The sequence below is a fragment of the Hyperolius riggenbachi genome, chromosome 7, assembly GCF_040937935.1.
Source record: "Hyperolius riggenbachi isolate aHypRig1 chromosome 7, aHypRig1.pri, whole genome shotgun sequence".
NCBI classification, from domain to species: Eukaryota; Metazoa; Chordata; class Amphibia; order Anura; family Hyperoliidae; genus Hyperolius; species Hyperolius riggenbachi.
The window spans coordinates 74,758,683-74,780,298 of record NC_090652.1 but is presented as its reverse complement, the minus strand read 5'-3'; the positions used below and the strand labels follow the sequence as shown (position 1 = coordinate 74,780,298).

The 21,616-nt window shown below is 45.2% G+C and overlaps 1 protein-coding gene across 1 annotated transcript in view; it reads left to right on the top strand.

Moving 5' to 3' along the window:
* The first annotated feature begins 628 nt into the window (after nt 1-628).
* SLC5A2 (solute carrier family 5 member 2) overlaps nt 629-21,616 on the top strand; it is a 35,983-nt gene continuing 14,995 nt past the window's right edge. Inside the window, exons 1-9 of the mRNA XM_068244142.1 lie at nt 629-844; nt 7,309-7,380; nt 7,981-8,085; nt 11,563-11,622; nt 11,811-11,915; nt 13,422-13,527; nt 14,469-14,549; nt 15,884-16,092; nt 16,950-17,085. Coding sequence (XP_068100243.1) covers nt 701-844; nt 7,309-7,380; nt 7,981-8,085; nt 11,563-11,622; nt 11,811-11,915; nt 13,422-13,527; nt 14,469-14,549; nt 15,884-16,092; nt 16,950-17,085 — 1,018 coding nt within the window. The 5' untranslated portion in view covers nt 629-700. The remainder of the gene's footprint in view (nt 845-7,308; nt 7,381-7,980; nt 8,086-11,562; nt 11,623-11,810; nt 11,916-13,421; nt 13,528-14,468; nt 14,550-15,883; nt 16,093-16,949; nt 17,086-21,616) is intronic.

Sequence of the window (21,616 nt, the reverse complement as noted above, 5' to 3'; positions counted from 1 at the left end):
GCCGCATCCCCGCTGCTAAACGAGGGCTGCAGAGCCCCCAAATCCCCCGGGCAAACATCCACGACTGCACTGAGGGGCAGAGCTTCCAGCTGTAGCTCTGCCCCTCCTGACGTCAATTGCCGCACGGATCGCCGCCTCTCCCTGCCCCTCTCTGTGAAGGAAGAGTGAGAGGGGCGGGCAGAGGCGGCGATACGCCACGATTGACGTCAGGAGGGGCAGAGCTGAAGCTGAAACCTCTGCCCCTTCCAGGAAATGCCGGCGGATTGCCCCCCGGGCGATTTGGGGGCTCTTTAGGCCTTGTTTTGCGGCGGGGACACAGCGGATTACTTGTAATGGGAGCACTGAAGCGAACTATAAGGTAGGACACTTCATGTTCAGAAGAAATAATTAAAACTGTTAATAATGACATTTGAGGACTTTTTTTTGTGAAATCCCTTATGCGGCCCAGCCTCATCCTGACTTTGCCTCCTGCGGCCCCCAGGTAAATTGAGTTTGAGACCCCTGCTCTATCGGGATCCTGCGAGCAGATATTGTGAGTTCACCATATTGATTCTTACTTGCTGATCTGCAGTTCTGCTGGAAAGATGAGAGGTTTTCACTCTTCACCTCCTCTGGTGAATAAGTTAATGGTCACGGCCGGTTAGCTTTAGCAGGTACAAGAAGCCGAGGCAGAGGAGGAAGAGAGTCACATCTAGCTACAATGGCCACCGTCACTCCAGAGACATCATCTGTCCCTACTGCCACCTCTGACACCCCCACCAGCAGCAACACCGCCATCAGCAATCCGGCAGACATAAGTGTGATTGTCGGCTACTTCGTTGTTGTCATTGGAGTTGGATTATGGGTGAGTGTTCTGTAATCTGCCTAGTACTAATATGAAAGGAGAGATGTATACCATAATCTCAGCTGAGCACCAGATATCCCCTTATTCTCTGAAATGTGGTTGTGTTACTGTGGGGATCAGGCTGCCAGTGAGAAGCTGGGAAATGATGGCATTGCTTCTCAACCTGATCATTCCTGATTGGCCAAAGTTCAAGATTCTGTACAGTTTAACTAAGAGGATTGACTAATGTGCCTGTTACAGAATAGATATTCAGGATCAGGAGGAACCGTGCATCAGAGATTACTGGATGCACCATATGCAGTTTCAGCAGTCCCAGCGATTGCCATCCCTATAGTTAAGCCTGGTACACACATCCAATTTTGATTGGCCAATGATTCACCAATTTTTCCACCTCTATGCAGTATGAGGTGAAGCAGGTTGTTGCGGCGCTCACTGCCGAGTGACAAAACTAGGTGCTGCTATAGCAGCAATGCTACAGTGCGCAGGACGTGTTAGGGTAATTCGGTGTTCTGGAGATTTGCCAGACCCTGATTTACAATTCCCTCCAAGTTGCAAACACTCGGAGGGGGAATGGTATTTAACGCCGCCGAGATTTGAGCAGCAGCAGGATGAGCCCTCATTCGGCTCGCCCTGTGCCCCAGCTCACCGACGGCGTACTAATACGTACGCGTATGAGGGCCAACAAATTGTGAATACAGCAAAGTCCCCAGTATCTGGCATGGGCAGGGATTGGCTGATGCTGGACAGGCATGCTTGCCAGTTGCTTTAGCAACCAGACAAAAAAGGCACAAATATCCCCCGTGCCACAGAAAGTACTTACCGAGCCTCCATGTGCTGTCTTCTACCCTTCCTGTAGCTCCTAGCCTTTCCTGCACCTGCATTGGTGCACGTGACACCCCAGGAGCCGTGCATGGATGCCGGGAATCCGTAGGGAGCTGCAGGAAGGGTAGAAGATGGTGCCTGGGGACATTCTACCCTACAATGCCCTGCAAACCCCCCAAAGCACTGTCCCTGTTATCCCCTCAGGCATGCCGGTTAGTTGAGAATTCTGATGCCCTGAGTTCCATATAATGGGGACTTTGCTGTACTAAGAACAGATTGTGTAAGTAAACTCGCATACTACATGGAGGTGATAAAATTGGCCAATAAATATTGGTTGTGTGTACCAGGCTTTAGGCTGTGAATTTGTGAATTATTATTTCTTATCAGTACATGAAACTTCCCAGCCTCTTCTGGTGGCTCTGCAATGCTGGGCTGAATACTATTAGGCCCCTTTCGCACTAGCAATGAAAACCTGTGTTGCATTACTCTTTCTTACCGCAAGGAGCCTCGAGTGCATTGTAAGTCGATGGAGCCTTGCAGAGTTAATGCGGTGCGATATGCCGGAAGCATCTGATCTGACGCAAAGTCTGCAGCGCATTGCCGCATGACCCGTGCCTATTGGGGGATTCAGTAAGTGTAAAAGTAGTGCGCCGCGCGTGTGCGAACCAACGGGATTCCCAGGGTGATGTACTTCCTGCCCAGCAGGGATAGGTCACTAGCCGGGGGGGGGGGCTATGCATATGATCCTGACGCCGCACTGTGGTGCAGGGGTCATATGCAGCATCATTTCTGCCTCGCACCGCAAACATACACATCAAGTGTAAAACCAGCCTCCTACTCATTGTTACTGCAGAGTACCAATCTTCCTATCATCCATAACCCCAAGTACTACTCTTCCTATCATCAATAATTTTGTGTTCCATTATTTCTATCATATAGTCTCAATTACCATTATCCATGTCATCCACAGTAACATTATACTCACCTTCAATAAGAAGTACTAATATTCCTATCATCCATAACTTATCCACAGTCCTGAGTACCATTATTCCTACCAACCTTAATTTCAAGTATCATTTTCCATATCAGTGTACAGAGGTGTAATGCTCTGCAGTGCTCTGTACAGTGGTGTGATGCTCTGTGTAGATTTATACAGAGACATTATTATATGTAGAGCGCTGTCCAGATGTGTGATAGTCTTCAGATTGCGCTACATGGTTGCAATGCTCTGCAGGAACTAGGTAAAACCACTGGAGAAAAGAGACATTCTCTGTTGCTCTGCAGGAACACTGTACAGGTGTGTAATAATATGCAGAATTTTGTACTTTAAAGAAAAACATTTTTTTGTTACAGCTGATACAATTCTTGCAATACATTTGCAGTGTGTCTACTTCCTGCTGTCATGGAAGCAGACATAGGGTTAACATCCTGCGTTTACAAGTTAGCTGCTCTGCTGAGGAAGCCAGCTGAGAGATCAAATTACAGTGGTGATTAGTCACAGATGAGGGGGATTAGACAGGAGAATGTCTCTAAATACATACAGGGTACATTTCTTTCTGTTTTCCTTCTGCGCTGTGCAAGAGTTCAGGTCCACTTGTATAGCGGGCATTGCGAGGGCTATTGTTACCTAGTGCAGTGCAACTGCACTCTCTGCAGTGCGTTCTACAGGGGTGTGAGAGTGCACAGCTGTGGTCAGAGCTGTGACTCTCTGCAGGGCGCTCTATACAGGGGTGTGAGAGTACACAGCTGTGGTCAGAGCTGTGACTGTCTGCAGGGCGCTCTATACAGGGGCGTGAGAGTGCACAGCTGTGGTCAGAGCTGTGACTCTCTGCAGTGCGCTCTACAGTGGTGTGAGAGTGCACAGCTGTGGTCAGAGCTGTGACTGTCTGCAGGGCGCTCTATACAGGGGTGTGAGAGTGCATAACTGTGGTCAGAGCTGTGACTGTCTGCAGGGCGCTCTATACAGGGATGTGAGAGTGCATAGCTGTGGTCAGAGCAGTGACTCTCTGCAGGGCGCTCTATACAGGGGCGTGAGAGTGCACAGCTGTGGTCAGAGCTGTGACTCTCTGCAGGGCGCTCTACAGGGGTGTGAGAGTGCACAGCTTTGGTCAGAGCTGTGACTCTCTGCAGGGCGCTCTATACAGGGGTGTGAGAGTGCACAGCTGTGGTCAGAGCTGTGACTCTCTGCAGGGCGCTCTATACAGGGGTGTGAGAGTGCACAGCTGTGGTCAGAGCTGTGACTCTCTGCAGGGCGCTCTATACAGGTGTGTGAGAGTGCACAGCTGTGGTTAGAGCTGTGACTCTCTGCAGGGCGCTCTATACAGGGGTGTGAGAGTGCACAGCTGTGGTCAGAGCTGTGACTCTCTGCAGGGCGCTCTATACAGGTGTGTGAGAGTGCACAGCTGTGGTCAGAGCTGTGACTCTGCAGGGCGCTCTATACAGGGGTGTGAGAGTGCACAGCTGTTGTCAGAGCTGTGACTCTGCAGGGCGCTCTATACAGGGGTGTGAGAGTGCACGGCTGTGGTCAGAGCTGTGACTCTGCAGGGCGCTCTATACAGGTGTGTGAGAGTGCACAGCTGTGGTCAGAGCTGTGACTCTCTGCAGGGCGCTCTATACAGGGGTGTGAGAGTGCACAGCTGTGGTCAGAGCTGTGACTCTCTGCAGGGCGCTCTATACAGGGGTGTGAGAGTGCACAGCTGTGGTCAGAGCTGTGACTCTCTGCAGGGCGTTCTATACAGGGGTGTGAGAGTGCACAGCTGTGGTCAGAGCTGTGACTCTCTGCAGGGCGCTCTATACAGGGGTGTGAGAGTGCACAGCTGTGGTCAGAGCTGTGACTCTCTGCAGGGCGTTCTATACAGGGGTGTGAGAGTGCACAGCTGTGGTCAGAGCTGTGACTCTCTGCAGGGCGCTCTATACAGGGGTGTGAGAGTGCACAGCTGTGGTCAGAGCTGTGACTCTCTGCAGGGCGCTGTACAAAGCGCCTCTGTTTTATTGGTAACTAATAAACATTTTACACCAAGCAGGAATTTGCTAAATTTGTGTAAATTTCAGCTGATTACAGGACTTAGTAGGATTCACATGAGTGATTTTACCTGAAGTAATCTTCCACCGCCTAGTCCTGCGCTCTGCGTAATGTCTCCTCCCCCATTTCTCAGTACTATATTGTTATTTCCTCACGATCTGTGTTACAACATTGTTACAGCATGTTCCCTTATAGAAAGCTGGTGTTTGCAGAGTACCCCCTATTGTGGATAATAATCAACTCAAGTACCTGTCGACACGCATATTTGTTTGGAGTATTCCATATTAATAATTAGTATTAATGCTTTTCAAACATTCTTGAATGCTTTAAATTATCTGAAATGCTTTTTTATTAAAAGGTTTACTTAGGGCTTGTCTCCACTCATCAGTTTTTCTGTGCATTTTCTGCACAGGAAAACTGCAACCTATGTTAATCAATGGGCTAGCTCACACTTTAAAGGTCTGGTACACTATCGCTAATTTATACTTACCAGTGGCTTCCTCCAGCCCCATAAGCACCGTGGCTTCCCTCGGTGAACCCTTTAGCCCCTCCGTTCTGTCGCTACGACTCCCGGTAATCTGGTCAGTTGCCTCCAGTCGAGGCCTTCTGCGCATGCTCAGCCCCTGGAGCGTTCTGAGCCTGCCCAGTACTACTGCGCAGGGGCAGAACGCTCCAGGGGACAGGAACGCAATGAGGGAGTGCGCACACGGCCAAGCCGCGCATGCCCAGAAGGACGCAACTGCCCCGGCTTACCGGAAGTCATAGCGGCATAAGGGAGGGGCCAAGGAGGACGGCGAGGAAGACCATGGTACTTATGGGGCTGGTGGAAGCCCCAGGTAAGTATTAGTTAGCGCTAGTGATCCATATCTGGTTCACTTTAATGCATTTTTCACTTGCAGAAAAACAATTGACAGCAATGCAAAACTGTTGGGGTAGGTTTAGGGAGAATCGCTAGCCCTGAGTAAAACGCTAGCGTTAACATGAAAACACGCATGTTCACATTCTGCAATGTGCGTTTCAGAAAATGCTGAACTTGCTGCATATTTTATCCAAAATGCATGTAATGCATGTCAATGGTGGCACAGAAGTATTGCGTTTTCTATGCATTTTGTGTGGGTTTTTTTTTATGCACTTTAAAAAAAACAAAAAATAAGTTTGATGATTTATTTTTACTTCCTAGTGATTTGCAAAAAATGCATATAAAACGCACAAAAATGCATGTGCAATTTATTTGTGCAAAATAATAAAATGCAAGCAAAACGCATGTGTGAAACACATAAAACCCACAAACGCATATGCAGCAAAATGCAACCATATGCAGCAAAACGCAACCTGTTCCCAGCCTTATACAACTCGTGCAGTAAAACTGACACAGAGCAAAACTGACGAGTGGAGGCCTTAACACATAATTTTTCATTCTTAACCCCAAAACTCACTATAAAGGCTTATTCACACTATGGGCGCTTTGAGCTTTTTAAAAAATGCTAGCATTTTAAAAAGCGCTTTAAAAGCACTTGGGTAATGTAATCCAATGTGAGTGTTCTTACATGAGTGATGAGCTTTCTTTCCAATCGCAAACGCGAGTCCTGCACCATTTTCTGAGCGATTGTGCTAATGGAAGGTATAAGAAAATTGCTTTAAAAAACACTTTGCAAAGTACTTTTGTGAGCACTTTTGCTACAAAAATTACCTTAAAGACATTCAGTTCCAGGTTAAAGAGTGCACTTCCTGTAGTCTGCACACAGAAAGCGAATACCAAAAATGGAAATCGCACAAAAAACACCTACAGAATCAGAAAAGCGTTTGCGATTTGTAGTGTGAACTAGGCCTACCGTGATTTTAATGTAAGCCAATGAGAGCATTTAAAAAAAACCGCTCAGAAAGCGCTGCGGGTGAGAAAAGGAGTGCATCTTATTTGGGCACCGGGCAGTTCGCCGAAGAGAGACCCGAATGACTGCTTCTGGTGATCCTGTGTCTCTAATACTTGCAGCCACAGCCCCTCAACAAGCATGCAGATCAGGTACTCTGACTGAAGTCAGACTGGATAAGCTGCATGCTTGTTTCAGGTGTGTGATTCAGCCTCTACTGAAGCTAAAGAGATTAACTGGACTGCCAGGCAACTGTTATTGTTTAAAAGGAAACATTCATATTCCTCTCAGTTTAGGTTGCCTTTAAAGGAAAAAAATATGGCAGCCTCCATATTCCTTTCACTTCAGTTGTCCTTTAACATCAGTGCGGAGGTGGGTGGTGGGGCGCTAGGAAGACCAGCGATGGCTGTTTCGCACCTCTACGAACACTTGGTTAAAGGCCTTTGAATCACTGTGACCAAGCGTCTGTAGAGATGCTTTGCATCGTTTTCCTTGGATGGTGATCGTTTTGCATTGGATGCTTCCCGCATTCTGCTTCTGTGTATCGCACGTTATGCCTTCCTTCTACCCGCGTGGCTGGAGCACACCAATATGCCATTTCAGCAAAGAGAGCAGAGACAGCACCTATACACCGCAAGATCACTTCCAACCTTTATCTGAGTGCCGCACTGACCACATTTATCTTATGTGTTGGGAAGCCTATGGTAATTTACTGACCCTTCATGTCTCTTTCTCATCTTGCTATTTTTCAGTCCATGCGGCGAGCTAATCGTGGGACGGTTGGCGGTTATTTTCTAGCAGGAAGAAGCATGCACTGGTTTCCTGTAAGTGGTACATTTTTGACTATTTCACTCTCCTAAAGGGTCACTCCACACCAAAGTGATATTCCTATTATGTGTGGAGTCTGGGGGGGGGGGGGGGAGAGCAGTGTTGCCTGATGTGATGCTTTATGTGTTGGGGATACCGTTAGTCATAGTTTTTGTCTCCACTAGGGGCGTAACCTGGGTTGCCAAGAGCTGTGAGTGGACCCTGACTACTAAACTTCCCTCCCTCCAATAAAGGGGTCCATCCTTCAGATCGGGTGTTTTTGTGGCTACACTTGTTATGGGTGTGAAAATTATGAAGGCCACACTTGTTTTATGACCCATGTAGGATGAGCCCCGTCTATGAGGGTCACCAAGGGTAGGCAAGGGAAAGGGTGTGAACATTGGGCGTGGGGGGCACCAAAGTTTTGGCCCCATGATTTGTAGTTAAGTGCCTGGTCTCCACCTATCTCTGAGATCTAAGCAAACACTCCAGCATCCATCAAAGACTGAAGTGTCTCTTTTGAGTGGACATACTATTTCACTAAGTATTTATACGGAGTCCAGAGATGTTCTGTTAATTCTCCTTGTTGGTTGCTTATGGCCAGTTCTCTCTGCCAGGTGGGAGCCTCTCTTTTTGCCAGTAATATTGGAAGTGGACACTTTGTGGGACTTGCTGGTACTGGTGCTGCGGCTGGCATCGCTGTGGCTGGATTTGAATGGAATGTAAGTACTACATCAGAACTCTGTTTCACCTGAACACGTTAGGGTAACCGTGTATTGAATTGTGATCAATAATTTCCCAAAACAAAGGCAGAAGGCTAGGTATAAAAGTCTCATGCTTGTAAAATGGCAAGTGGGTGGACAGTATTTAGTGACTGACCACCTACTGAGAACCTCCTATGCCTGCTATAAAATCAGTAGTCGGTTTCCCAGACAAACTTCCTCATCCTTTTTCCATGCAGACTCTGCTCCCTCTCTGAACTATCTTCCTCTTTTCCAAACTTCTCCAGACTTATCATTTTACTTGGAATTTCTACCTTTCTCAGTTCTCACTAGTTTTATCCAATGTTCCTTCTTTTGGATGTTTCCACTTCACTTCTCTAGACCAACCTCTACTTTTACAAGTTGTGCTTTCCAGTTCTCTGGCCTTTTCCCTTTACTCTAAACTGTTCCAGCTCCACTTAGCCAGATTCTGCTTTTGATAACTAGATATCGTACTTTCCTCCAGGCATACCTCTTCAATTCGACACTCTCCACCTTTCTCCAAACTTACTTCCTCAATTCCACACTCTCCACTTTTTTCTGCCACAGACTCTCCTCCTTTCTCCAGACATACATCCTCTGCTCCAGACTCTTCTTCCTTCCTCCAGACATACCTCCTCTGCTTCAGATAACCTTCCTTTCTCTAGACATTTTCCTATACTTCAGAATATCCTCATTTCTTTCTCCTTTTTGACATACATACCTCCTCTATTCCAGACTCTCCTCCTTTATCCAAACATACCTCCTTTATTCCAGACTCCTTTATCCACACATACCTCCTTTATTCCAGACTCGCCTCCTTTATCCACACATACCTCCTTTATTCCAGACTCTACTCCTTTATCCACACATACCTCCTCTATTCCAGACTCCTTTATCCACACATACCTCCTTTATTCCAGACTCGCCTCCTTTATCCACACATACCTCCTTCATACCAGACTCTCCTCCTTTATCCACACATACCTCCTCTATTCCATACTTTTCACCTTTTTTCCAGACATACGCCATCCCACTCACCCATTCCTGCACACATGCCTCCTATACTCCAGGCTCTCCTCCTTTTTCTCCAGACATACTTCGTCTACTCCAGACACTCTTCTTTTTCTCCAGAAATACCTCAGACCAGACACTCCTCTTTTTCTGCAAACATACTGTACCACTACCTTCTCAATCCCAGAACCTTCTCTTTCTCTGCAGACTATAGCAGACTATACCTCCTCTGCTCCAGACTCCGCCTCTTTTGCAAAGTTACCGCCTCTATTCCAGGCTCTTTACCATTTCTTCAGACATAACAAACCACATCTGCCCCAGAGTCTTCTTTTTCTATGGAAAACAAAAGATTGCTTTCTTAAAACAGAAAGTATTTGCGATAATTCAGGTTGGAGTGAGCTCCGAGATGTCTCCCAGTGCATCACTGCTGAATATATGCAAATTATCCATTGTCGTTCCTGTGAGCTAAACACACACACTCCTAGGAGTTCTGGGTTACCATGAGCTTGCTAGGTACTCTGTACCTCCTTTTTCTACAAATATACTTGCACTGCTCCAAACACCCCTTCTTTTCTTCAGACCTCGTAATCTCCAGACATGCCTCATCTACTCTCCTCTTTTTCTGTAGACCTATTTCCTATGCTCTAGACACTTTTTTTCTGCATATATACCTCATATGCACAGGCTCAATTCCTTAGATGTAATTCCTCTACTCCAGACATCTCTGCTCCATGGTATTATTTCTTCTCCTCCAGACAATCCTAATCTTCTTCAGGCCTACTTCCTCTGCTCCAGATTCTTGTTTTCTGCAGACCTCCTTCAGACCCTCCTCCTTTTCTTCAGGAATATGTCCTCTGCTCCAGAGTCTCCTCCTTTTCTGCAGACATACTTTCACTACTCCAGACTCTCCTCCTTTTCTGCAAACATACTTTCCAGACTCTCTTCCTTTTCTGCAGACATGCTTTCTGTATTCGAGACTCTCCTACTTTTCTGCAGACACAGCTACTCTCCTTCAGACTCCCCTCCTTTTCTCCAGGTGTACCTCCTTTGATCCAGACTCCTTTTCCACAGACAGTTTCTCTACTTCAGACTTTCCTCTTTTTCACAGGCTCACTTACTCTGCTCCAGACTCGCTTCCACTGGACCTTCTCTTCTCAAGAGTTTCTTACTTTTCTTACATTTTCCACAGAAGTTCTGTTTCTCTCAAGTCTTTTCTTCTTTTGCTAGTCTAGACCATTTTCTCCTGTCTTCCATTTCCCTGGACTGTCACCCACATCTTCAGACTCTCTTCTTGTGTTCTGGATTCCTGTCCACTTCTTTAGACTCCTTCATCCATCTATCTTCACTCCATCTAGACCTCCCTTTCCCCTATTTGCCTATAAATTTGCTTCCTTCTAGGACTTAATCTTATTACTTCTTTAAAAGAAAATCCAGGCTCTCTTCACCATCTCTGATTCACACAAGATTTTTACACCCTAGAGATCTTAAAATCTCTCACTATTGCAATGTTATGGGGGATTTTTACAAAATCGCACCGCTCCAGTGTGAACACTCACATAGGATAACATTAGCAAGAGCTTTTAAAATCACAAAGCGCTTAGAAAAGCTCTAGTGTGATCGAGCCCAGCCAGCCAAATTCCTCATACTGTATTGTGATACTTCCTCTACTCTTGCTATACTCCTTACTTCCTGGGAAAGGCAGAAGTGGGTGTGGACATTGGGGAGTGGGGAACATCAATGTTTTCCTGAGGGACTCAAGATTTGGAATTTCTTTCTGGATGTTAATGCTGTCTGTTTCCACACAGTTGCCCCATACTTGAACTAATGGCATTACTAGGGACCAGAGCTGGACTATCCAGAAGTCAACTTGGGCAGGTGCCTCAGGCCTGGAGAGAGACCAGAGACCTGGTTGATCCTACTGCCCACCAAATTTTACCCCCCAAAAAAGACAGCTCGCCTTCATTGGTGAGCCAAGTTGCTATCATGCCTATGGCCCTATTTTAATTTGGTCCGTCTTGGCTAAGGACCACTTCCAATCTGACCATCTCTCTTAGTTGCGTGTGGTCCGGTATAAGTCATGGAGAGAATCCAAAGACATAACAAAAAGTTGTTTAGGTGATACCTTTAAAGACTAACTGTACAAGATTTCTATGCAAGCTTCCCAAACGTTAAGTTTCTTCTTCAGGCATTTTTCAGAACTGAATCAAAACCAACCAGCTCTGAAACATGCCTGAAGAAGAAACTTAAAGTTCCAAAAGTTTGCATAGAAATCTTGTACAGTTAGTCATTAAAGGTATCACCTAAACCACTTTCATTGTTATGTCTTCGGCTTCTCTCTTAGGAACACTGTAGAAATGGTGTATGTTTAATCATCTCTGTCATTAGTGCTAGAATTGCTGAACACTAAACACTGTAATATCTCTGGATTTCTACTTTTCCCTCTAGGCTCTGTTTGTGGTTCTGCTCATGGGCTGGATTTTTGTTCCTGTTTATCTAACGGCTGAGGTAAGGACAGGAACATCTGAATATAACTTTGTATAATGATAGGGAGGCACAAACTCCTTCATCTCTAATAAACCTCTTTTGACTCAGCTTACTGTTTGCAATGCATATATCCCTATGCTCTACAGTGAAACCTGTGAATGAATAATGTGAGGGTATTGTGACATGAGTGGTGTGATTGTTTCCATCAGGTGGTGACGATGCCAGAATACCTGAAGAAGCGATTTGGAGGGGAGAGGATCCAGCTTTATTTATCAGTGCTCTCTCTTGCTATGTATATATTTACTAAGATCTCTGTAAGTATTGTGATGTTGCTTGCACAAAAACATATACCGTCCACAGTACCATGATTTCATCCTCCACTCCCCGATCTCACTGCCACTCCCCAATCCCACTGCCACTCCCCAATCCCACTGCCATCCCCCAATCTCACTGCCACTCCCCAATCTCACTGCCATCCCCCAATCTCACTGCCATTCCCCAATCTCACTGCCATTCCCCGACCTCACTGCCACTCCTCAATCCCACTGCCCTCTCTCTAATCTCACTGCCACTTCCTGATCCCACTGCTAAACGGCAATCCCACTGCCACTCCCCAATCTCACCCCAACTCCTTGATCCCACTGCCATGCCCCAATCCCACTACTACCCAATCCCACTGCTACTCCCCAATCCCACTATCACTCCCCAATCCCACCGCACCGATACCGTACCGATATCACTGCCATTTCCTAATCCCTCCGCTATACCGGATCCCAAAGCCACACCCACAATCTTTTTGCTTTTTCCTGATCCCTCCAATGAGTCCTGTTTTCTCTGCCACACTCTGATTCCTTTGCCACATCCTGATATTTCTGCTGCACACAGATCCCTTCGGCTACACCCCAGTCCCTTGTATAAACCCCGATCCCTCGGCCACACCACAATTTTCTGATCCACCACAATCTGATCACTCTGACCCCTCCACCACACCCTAATGTCTCACCCAGTGCTCATATGGTGCATTCAAGGGTCACATACCACATCCAGGGGTGTCACCCATGAGCTGCATGTTGCATCCGCTGGCTAATTTCCTATCCAGGGGCTACAAGTCAAATCCACTGGCCAATGTCTATCCAAGGATCACATGTCACATCCAGGAGTCACATTTCCTCCTCATATCCTCATAAGGAATGGGTTAGCCAGTCTTTCAGGGAACAAGATGTGCAGAGCTGTGAGGCTCAACAAGGCTAGCCAACCCTCAGGATGAGAAGCCTGGCCATAATTTTAAAGCCTAAGAGTTAAAGAGAAACTCCGACCAAGAATTGAACTTTATCCCAATCAGTAGGTGATACCCCCTTTTAAATGAGAAATCTATTCCTTTTCCCAAACAGACCATCAGGGGGCGCTGTATGGCTGATATTGTGGTGAAACCCCTCCCACAAGAAACTCTTGAGTATGTACTCCTGGCAGTTTCCTGTCTGTGAACCTTGTTGCATTGTTGGAAATAGCTGTTTACAACTGCCAAAAAAACATGCAGCAGCTACATCACCTGCCAACAGTAAAAATGTCACCATGTAATAAATGTCAGAATGTAAATCAGGGATTTAAACGATTTTACAATGGGCAAACACTGACTAAATCATTTATACATAATTATTGTAAAAATGAAGCACTTTTTTATTACATAATTTTCACTGGAGTTGATCTTTAAGTCTTCCTATGGAGAAGATAACCTTAGTGATGTATGCAAGCCAGATATGTTTGGTTATAGTTTCTAGCTAGTTGCTGTATGACATGGGCTTCTTCTCTCTTCTACCCAGGTGGACATGTTCTCTGGAGCTGTCTTCATCCAGGTGGCCTTGGGCTGGAATATTTACATTTCTGTCATCGCTCTGCTGGTCATCACCACCATCTACACTGTGACAGGTAACTTCCAGCCCACCTCTTGCAGAAAGAGTTACAGACACATTCATGAGTCTGGACCCTTGGCATCCAAGGCGTAGTGGGAATGGTAACATGCTCGCAATTATGCAAAATATGTGGGAACTCAGAGGATTTGTAATTCAAAAAGATTGCTTCTGTTATCATGTGACTGGTGAAAATTCTAGTTGCCCTGCTGCATGCTGCAACCTGAGCAGCAAGTGCAGGAGCCTCATTTCAAACAAGAAACTAATATTTAGGAGCTCTGATTACTAACCTCTCTGCTTACTATTCTATTAGTATTATTGGATCTTCGCTTGGTGTGAGCTTTAAAATGTGGAAAAATCTAGAAGCAATCTAGAAGGAATTAACCCAAAAGTCACTGTAACATGTGTTTATTGACCTGTTTCAATCCTACTCACATCTCTCTTCCCCACCCCTCCAATCCTCCCTCCTCTTCTCCTCTCTCCCCATCACAATTATTCCCTCATGCTTGTCTTCTCTTATTTATTTTTTTAATATTTTGTATGCCTCTCTTGTTTTCTCTCATGACCCCCTCATCTCCCCTCCCCATTACTCTTCCTTGGCATTATCTCTGTTATGCCCTTTTTCTTTATCTCCTATTCTCTTCCTCCTCTTCTCTCTCCTTCCTCCTTTTTTCCCTCCTTTCCCTCCTCCTCTTGCTGCCTTCTCTAATGCTATCTCCTCTCCCTTTTCTTCCTCCTCTCTTATCATTTCTCTCTCCTTTTCCCTTTCCTCTTCTTTCCATCATTATCTCTTTCCAACCTCTTCTTCGTACTTCACCTCCTTTCTACACTCTTCCTCTTTCTTCTTTGTCCCCCCACCCCCACCCTATCCTCTCTATGCCTCCTCTCTCCCCCACCACCACTTTTCTCCACTCCTCCCCTTTTTTTGTGTCCCCCTTTCCCGAATCTCGTTTGCTACAGGTGGTCTTGCGGCACTGATGTACACGGACACTGTACAAACCTTTGTCATTATCGGTGGGGCCTTTGTACTGGCTGGATTTGGTGAGTAAATCTGTATACAGTAAGTGAAATCTAATCAAGAAATAACCATGGCACACAATATGATAGATGTGAGGCCTTGCAGTACTGAAGGGCATAGAGAGTTTTCCTACAAAATCAACAATTTTCAGGAAGCAGTTGTAGAATTGTAAAAAGGTGTTTAAAATTAATATTGGCTCGCAATATGTTTGCAGTAGCTGTAGAGGGAGTTGGTATTCTCTTTTAGAAGGGTTCTATCTGAAATGCAAGTTAGAGAAGGGGCCCTATAATGGCCTGCCTACAATACACAGAAATGCCGTGTCTGTGCCTGTCTTGGAGTCAGCCCTTGTTTAGAGGAAAAGTAATAGATCATACTGGATTTTATAGATGTTCTCCACCCACCACCATAGTGGGAGGTCTCTTGCTGTTCCCTTCCCTTTCTAGGAAAGTTATGTATATAGTGGTCACTCGACACCATCAGTGGGAGGTCCCCTGCCCCTCCCCATCACATAGGAAATATCATGTATGCGTTATGTACAGTGGAAATTATTGTACCACCCTCAGACTGAGGGCTACTGCTTTATCAACCACCATAATTATCATGGATGATGTCTGCATAGAGGTCATTTAGGAACATGGTCAGCGCGTGGTGTCCTGCCCCTACCCTCAAATAGAATATATAACTATGTTGTTTGTATGGAGGTCACTATAGTACACCCTCCAGTAGGAGATCTCCTGCCTCTGCCTCCTCAAGGCATGATGTCCTCACACATTTTTGGCACACCTCGAATTAATTGATGGGACTGAATCAGGAAAGGTGGGCTTCATCAAGTAGAACACATTTCTCAATTTCTCAGCCCTAAACTCTGGTATGAATATGGCCCCTCGAGGACTTGAGGTTGACATTCCTGGTCTAGGAGGACCAGCCAGGCCAGGAGTTGCATCGCTAGAATGGTGGAAAGGGTGGTGGTGGTGGGGGGGGGGGGGGGATTTCTAGTCAGCGTTATAAATTCCCAGTGGGACAAGTCCTGCCAAACCCCACTCCTACTTCAATGTAAAGTAACACATAGGCTGCTGATTTAGATATGCACACCACTATGACCCAATCCCCATGGGAGATGTCCTCTGCTTGCCCCCCCCCCCCCAAAAAAAAATTACTCCGGTTGCAGAGACAGATGTTGTGCTTTACATGTCCAGCTACCGTGTGTCCTCTTGGTTAGCCCCCCGGACCCCAGGCCATCACTAGTTCTTCTTCTACTATAGCGTATATACAAATAATATTATATAATATATATATATATCTTCAATTTGGATACAAGTAATATTTAGCCTTGTCACTCATTATTTGTGTCCTTCAGCTTTCAATGAGGTTGGTGGCTACAATGCCCTTATGGAAAAATTCATGAATGCAACACCCACCAATCTGGGCAACGTATCTGCCGCTTGCGCTCTGCCTCGTGATGATTCCCTACACCTCTTACGTGATGCCGCTTCAGGAGATCTTCCATGGCCAGCGCTGATAGTGGGGCTGACCATTGTCTCCACGTGGTACTGGTGCAGTGACCAGGTAATCGGCTATGTCTTCTCTTTCCTGAATTTTCACATTCAGTCTTTACTGATATAATATATTGTTTTTGTCATCTCTTACTTTCAGTATGACTCTAACCATCTACTACAACTTTAAGTCTGGTTCTTCTTGGAACCACATAGTGACTGGAGTGGGTTGGATCTGCCTTCACCACAGTTCTTTGTACATAGATCCTTAGGTCACTGTGCATCCACATAATGTGCCTCATCATAATGTTATCAAACTATGGTCTGCGTATGGTCTATGCTATGGCCAGTCCTTCCCTAGTCTCTTTCATCAGCTATCGGCCCTGATCGAACATCTAATTTGATATTCGGTTGAAAATCGGTGCCACAACAAGCATGCTTGATTGCTAGATTGTTTGTTGTTTTGTTGGGGAGGGGGGCTTTTTTGCACTGCTCTGTTTGTCCCTGACAAAGCCCTGTCTTAAGGGCGAAACAAGCTGGGAGGACGTGGCAATGTATTATGTGAACACTTTCAAAGCTGCTACCTGTTCATTTTGGCAAGTGCAGTGATATTTGCTTTGCAGATAGGTCCTTGGCACCACTGATAAAGTAGTTGTTGAGATTTAGATACCCGTGTTGATAGGTATTTAGTGATACTGTCATTCAGGCTCATGATATTGACAGAGTGTCACTGCTGTTACACAGTTGCCCTCATGCATCTCAGCAGGACATGCTGTCCAGAAGTCAGGGACTACAGTACGCACCACTGTCAGTTTCCTTATTTTGGTGTGAGTGCATTTACTAGTTATACACAGCAGCATGCAAACTCCCTCCATAAAGAACATCTTCCAATGGTAAACATTGTTTTCATTCCATGCCTTCTTTTACCAGGTGATTGTCCAGCGGTGCCTGGCTGCCCGTTCACTTAAACATGTCAAGCTGGGTTGTGTGCTGTGTGGTTACTTGAAGATCCTGCCTATGTTCCTCATGGTAATGCCTGGAATGATCAGCAGAGTCCTATACACTGGTAAGAAGTCACCATGCCCATGATCATTTGTATGCATGAACCGCCTTGGCCAATGTACAACAACCTTTGTTCAGAGCTTCACATTTTATACGTAGTAGAGCAGATAGGAACAGACATTCTACTGAACGTTCCTGAAAGCTATAGGGTTTCAATAAAGGTATACGAAGTTCAAATATTATAGCATCTAATGAACAGTGTACAATAAGTTATATTAAAACATGAATAACGTTACATTAAAGCTAATAAAGATTGGGCAGCAAAGGAGACCACAGGCTCCATATTAAAAATAAAAAGGCAATTACAGACCACCATCACCATTTCCAGGACTGCATGGATCTCACCAAACAGATAGGAGTGGTTTGATAATAGCAGTTGATTACTTTTGACCAAAACATTGATAGTATGATTGTACCCAGGGCAGATTTACCATAAGGCACTATTGTCATGTGCCTACAGCCGCTTGATGATGGAAAGGCGGCTTACTCCCCTTCCCAAGTGCCTCCCTCCCTCCTTCCATATGCAGAGTTCCAAGTGGTGTGTAAATGAGAGGTAACTCACCCGGGTCTCTGCATGCCACTGACCAGATCTCCCTTTAGTTGGGGGCACCTCTAGCTACCTAATACTTGGGGACACCTTTAGATACTTAATACCAAGGATAGCTCTGGCTACCTAATGCTAAGGGGCACCTTTAGCTACCTATTAAGGGTAAAAGGAACTAAGGGAGAAGTGACAGCTGGGACAGTCAGCACACACACGGTGCAGTTCGATGGATGATTGTAGGTTTATGGTGGGGTAAGTCTAGGGTACCAGGACATCTGTGCCTATAGGCTCCTGTGATGTAAATCCAGGCCTGAATGTACCCCTGTAGGCCTTCCAACAGAGGCATAGCTAAAGGGGTGCAGACATGGCTCATGCCATGGGCGCCACAGCACCAAGGGCGCCATGCTTGCCCCTGTGTTGCATCACCATGCCTGCCCCATGCATCCCCATCACTCAGACCTCAGATCAGATTAATTAGTGTTAGAAAAAAAAAGAGGGAATAAGAAGAGAGAGTTCCAAAAAAGTAACTTCGGCAATACCCCGAGCCAAAAAACACAGACAACCATAACACATGCATGCCAGAAAGGATGCTGTTTTTAGAGGGAAATGGTGCTCTGATGTGGAGGGAGGGGGCGCGGTGTCAGTGTTTGCATAGGCTCTATATTACCCAGAGACGCCCCTGCTTTTCACAAGGCACACTTATCTTCATTTGTTTTGAAGTGAAATATAAAAAGAGAAATCGAGAGCACACAGTAGTGTAGTAAGTTTGAAACTGTGAGAGGTGGAGTGATAACATGAAGGTTATACACACAAGTGTGGGTTACCGCTAGGCAAACACTTCATAAGCATGAGTGGAGCTTATACCCGTCCCGTCTGGGTATGATACGATGTCGTTCTCTGTGGACAGGAGAAAAAGGGGGTAGACCCCTGCACCATAGGTGGACTTGATATGTAGTACAGTGATGAAACAGAGGCGCCAATCAGGATAGAACAGGCATGGGCAAACTCGGCCCTCCAGCTGTTACGGAACTACAAGTCCCACAATGCATTTGCCTTTATGAGTCATGACTGTGGCTGTCAGACTCCCGCAATGCATTGTGGGACTTGTAATTCCTTAACAGCTGGAGGGCCAAGTTTGCCCATGCCTGGGATAGAACAATGTTAAAACGAATAAAAATAGAGGTACTCACCTCCCCATAGACTGTTCATCATGAATTTTAGTAACAAAAAAACTTTAAGGGCTTGTTCACACCTATGGCTCTTTTGGCTTTTTTTAAGCGCCGGCGTGTTTAAAAATCACCCTAAAAGCGCTTGTGCAATGATTCCCTATGAGAGTGTTCACATCTGAGCGGTTCGATTACGATCCGCTCACCAAAGCGCTGCCTGTACCATTTTTGGAGCGATTTGCCTCAATGGAAGGTATAGGGAAATCGCAAAGCGCTTGAAAAAACGCTTTGTATAGCGATTTCCCCAGCGCTTTCATGAATAAATACATTGTATTTATTCATTTCCGGGTGAAAGAGTTCACTTCCTGACGTATGTCAGGAAGTGAAAAAACAGAATCGTTCTGCAAAAGCGCTTAGAAAAGCGCTTTATAAAAAAATCACAGAGCACAGGTAAGCACCAGGAGGTGCTAAAAAAACAAAAACAAAAAAACACAAAATCTCAAAACGCTGGCTTCAGCGATTGCGATTTATGATGTGAACAAGGCCTAATAGTGAACTCCAAAAATATGCAACGCATTGCAAGTGACTCAGTCCACTTCTTCAAGCAATCTGGAGGGCAAGCCAGTCTAAAACGATGTGCCGTTGTTCTGCTGTATACTTTGATGGTCTGCTATTAAGCCCTGGTTCTTTTGTATTTTTTGGGCCAAGACAAAACATCCAAGAGTCAGATAGAATCAATGCATCCACTTAATAGCCATTCATTAAACATTTCACCCAAAGTGCATTTTTAGCTAAGCTCCACCCATCAAAGAAAACTGCCCGGGCTTTTTTCCCTGATGCTGTGCAAAGCATGATGGGATTTCCTATGTTGTTGTTTACATTGCCTAGTAACTGGGAGGGTTGATTAGCACCCAGGACTGTTGGAACTGTGTCTCATGCTCCCTGTCACCTCCTTTCAACCAAAAAGATGGCTGCCATCATGAAAAACATTTGCCTGTTCTTTTAAAACAGTGTGGGTAAGAGATTATATTACCTATCTATTTTAATTAACATAACTAATGTAACTTAATGACAGTATGTTTGTTTAGGCTGAAGTTGGGCTACAAAATGGTACCTAGTCAGAAAATTTGTAGTAACTGGCAGTTCCCAAAAATGTGTTCAAATTAGCCCAATGTTTGAGGATTCTTCCACTGGGAACCTTTGGGACAACTAGCAGGGAAGTGTCTTCATATTCCAATGATAAAACCTTTGGTACTTGGCACTCACTGATCCAAAGATTTGGACTGATCCTAATTTTTTTCTATTTGTCGGGAATCCTACTAATTCCATATATGGAGGAGATTAAGTGAGGATTCATTAAACAACAGTTTTATCTTCCATAACCAAAAACATGCTTTACTGCGCTTCACCTTCTTGGGGACCTTTTGACCAACCTCAGGGTGGTGATAAAACATGATGGGCTTGTCCTTTACTTTTATGGACAAAACATTACTAATTTTGAAGCAATTATAAAGCACTATCTACAGATCTTACAGAATTCACTGAATAATTCATGACACTAACTGCCCATCACAGGAGCTCTCAATCTAACATCCCTACCTCAAAGCCTAATTTCTCTATCATGGTCTAGGGCAGTGATGGCTAACCTTGGCATTTCAGCTGTGATAAAACTACAAATCCCATCATGCCTCTGCCTCCCTGAGTTATAGTTAGAGCTGTCAGAGTACTGCAATGCCTCATGGGACTTGTAGTTCCACCACAGCTGGAGTGCCAGGGTTAGCCATCACTGGTCTAGGGCCAGTTAGGAAGGAATCCAATGCCACTTTGTTTTTGGGAAGTGGGAGAAACCCACATAGGAAGAACATACAAACCCCATGCTTATAGTGTTCCTGGAATGGATATGCTTGATAACTATGTAAGATCTGATTCAGAAACAATCAAATAATACCCTTCCCATACATACACTCTGCTGGTCACAGAACCTCTCATGTTCACCACACCTGCACTCAGAGGCTACAGCCTCCTGAGCCTTTGCCTCGGCTTGGCCCCGATTGTTTTACTGCTTTACTATGCATCTGTGCTGCTAGCGGCTGTCCTAGATTAATATGTAGTGATTTGCAGTATAATACATTAAACTAGTTTATTAATCACCTTGAGTAAATCAGAATACCCAAGCAGCTTGGGGTGACCCAAAACCACTAGGAAGGTATAGGGGACTAAGAGACCAAAAAGCCCTCCTACTGAAAAAGCCTTCTTAAAACAGAAGGTATTTGCAATAATTCAGCTTTGAGTGAAGAACTATGGTTACCCACAATGCATCCCCACTGAATATGCAAATTATCTCTTTATGCCCCTGAAGCCAGGCTTACATACAGAACTGCTGGTGTATAGTGAGCCTATAGCATATACATTTTACAGGGCCACATCAACCCCACATGCAGACAACAGAGACACATCAGGCTCAGGCATAAAGAGATAATTTGCATATTCACTAGGGATGCATTGTGTTTAACCACAATTGCTAACTTAAATCTGAATTATCGCAAATACCTTCAGTATTACACCGAGCCTTGAATAAATCACTGAAAGCATAAGAGCATTAAATTAAAGCATTATATAAAAAAAAAAAAAAAAAAAAAAAAAAAGCATTATATAAAAAGAGCACCCTGTCTCATAATACAGTAGAATCCCTTTATAGTAAACTCCAAGGGACCTGGCCAAGCAGTTTACTATAGCAGAAGTTTACAATGTCAGGATTCGTCATACAATTTATATTCATACAGGTGCATTTGCTGGGACCTGGGGACTGGGTTTACTATAGCCAG